Consider the following 2,348-nt stretch of genomic DNA (forward strand, 5'->3'; position numbering starts at 1 on the left):
AACTGTGAGAAGATGAGTTCCTGTTGTTGTTAAGTCACCCAGTGTATGGAACTTTGCCAGGAAAGTCCTAATGTTTTGGTCTGAGTATGTTTCCCCCAAATTACTATGATGAAACCCTAATGCCCAATGTGATGATTTTAGTAGATGGGGCTCTGGGATTGCTAAAATAATTAAGTGTTACCTTCATGAATGAGATGCGTACCCTTATAAAAGAGAATCTAAAAAGATCTCTAGACCTTTCTACCATGTGAGTATCCAATGAGAAGACTGTCCTCACCAGAAGGCGACCATGCTGGTGCCTTGATCTTGGACTTTCCGAGTTCCAGCAATAAATTTCTGTTTATTTCAATCCAAGCCAATGAATGGATGAAGACATCTAAGAAGGTACTTGGCACCTCCAGTGATGATCAACTATGCTGTTAAGACACAGTAGCACAGCACATGTCAGAAATAGTATACCTAGAGTCCAAGACATATTCGAAGTATACAGTGCTACAGGAACTAGTCGTGTATCCTACTATAGCCCAAAATATTTGTTTTGATACACCAAAGCTAACTTTCTAATTTATAATACATGTGTACATACATACACCACATACACACACTCACATATTTATTCCTTCCTTTTCTTTTCTGTTGTTTCCAAGCTTGTGGTTTCAATATGAATTTTTCTATGGTCTGCAATGGGACAGACATCACACTTGTGCAAGCTTCAAGTCTATTCAAATTTCAGAAGTGGAGACTTATCTAAAGGAGACAGAAAGAACTGCTGAGACTCTCACAAGGAGTGTTTCTGTATTAAAAAGTTTAGATGGTGGAAACTCCTGGAGTTAGTGGTACTCAGGCTCTCTGGAGAAGGTCAGTGTTAGCAGGCTTCTGCTGGTGGGGGCCTCAACAGTGTGGGGGAGTAGGCCCAGGATGACAGCTTATTCCAGAAGACAGTCTTTCGCGATTGGTGTGGCATTCAACAGGAGCTCTTTTATGTCAAACTTTTGTTAGGGTCCAGCTTTATAAATAAGCCTAAACAAACAAAATAATCGAATATAAGTCAACTGATTTAAATCTGATGGGACTCTCTACACTGAAATACAAAGAAAAGCATTTAGATTTATGTTTTTACCATCTCATCTGCCCACTCTCATTTTCAGCCAAATTAGGAGTCAATTTTTGATATCATAATACCGTAACAGAAGGTCTTCTACTTGGGCATTTCATGATTCATCATCACTTTCCGTAAGAGATTGTCAGAGATGAAATAAAAGTGAAAATGAGCCAACCTTTATAATACTGAAAGATTTAGTGAGACAACAATATAAATCACAAACTGTACTGACTACAGGTTCAAATTATTCACCATCTTCTTCCTACTTCTTTTAGTCATCATTCTTACAAAGAGCTGGTACTTAGGGGAATAACAAATTTCTTAAAGCAAGATACATAAAGCATTAACCATAAAGGAAAACATTTAATAACTGTGACATTAACATGAAAAATCCTGTTCATAAAAGATATCTTAAAGCAAATAAAAGACAACTTACATATTTGGAAGGAGTTATCTGGTCAACAATTTGTCAATAGTAAACAATATTAAGTTTAATAAATATTATATCAAAGGACCCATATTAATAAATTAAGAAAAGAAAAAAAAGGTTGAACAAATAGGAATTTCACAGTGGGAAACAAATATGATCAATAAATGTTTGAAGAGCTGCTTAACTCCATAGGAGGCCAGGAAAATATAAATCAAGATCACATTGAAATACCATCTTATAACCATGTGACTGGAAGAAAATCAAAAAGTCTGACTTCACTAATTGCTCAGGAAGATCAGGGCAAAAAATCTCAAAAATCACAGGTGGGAATGTAATTTGGTACAGTTGCAGCAGCCTGGCATTCCCCTATTATACTCCACACCTAGAAACCCTACTCCTAATTATGTGTTAAGTTTTTGTCTCTCTCTCTATATATATACATCCTCGGAGACACAAACAAGAATGCTTGGTGTTGAATGTTGAACATTTGGTGGTGAAGTGAGAAATTGTACACCTGAAACCAAACAGTTAAGAGTAGTCCCAGCCAATACAGCCAGGCCTACCATCAGAAGAGGTGCTCAGTCTGTGTGCTGTGGTCACAATGGAATATTGTACAGCAGTACATGAGCAAACAGTCAAGAACATGAGTGATCTCAGTAACATGAAGCTGAATGAAAACAATAATATCAAGACCTAGAGAAGCACATAAAGCATGATTTCTATTCTGCAAAGTTCAAAACAAATAGACCTTAGGTACACACACAAACACATATATGTACTTTAAAAAAAGATTATTTATTTATGCATACAAGAGCT

The 2,348-nt window shown here is 36.5% G+C and overlaps 1 protein-coding gene across 1 annotated transcript in view; it reads right to left on the reverse strand.

Annotated features, from left to right (window-relative positions):
• Nucleotides 1-776: 776 nt before the first annotated feature.
• The window catches only part of THEM4 (thioesterase superfamily member 4), a 23,517-nt gene continuing 21,945 nt past the window's right edge, over nucleotides 777-2,348 (reverse strand). Inside the window, exon 7 of the mRNA XM_012733242.1 lies at nucleotides 777-1,020. Coding sequence (XP_012588696.1) covers nucleotides 980-1,020 — 41 coding nt within the window. The 3' untranslated portion in view covers nucleotides 777-979. The remainder of the gene's footprint in view (nucleotides 1,021-2,348) is intronic.

This window comes from Condylura cristata, unplaced genomic scaffold (genome assembly GCF_000260355.1).
Source record: "Condylura cristata isolate star-nosed mole 26May11 unplaced genomic scaffold, ConCri1.0 scaffold00040, whole genome shotgun sequence".
NCBI classification, from domain to species: Eukaryota; Metazoa; Chordata; class Mammalia; order Eulipotyphla; family Talpidae; genus Condylura; species Condylura cristata.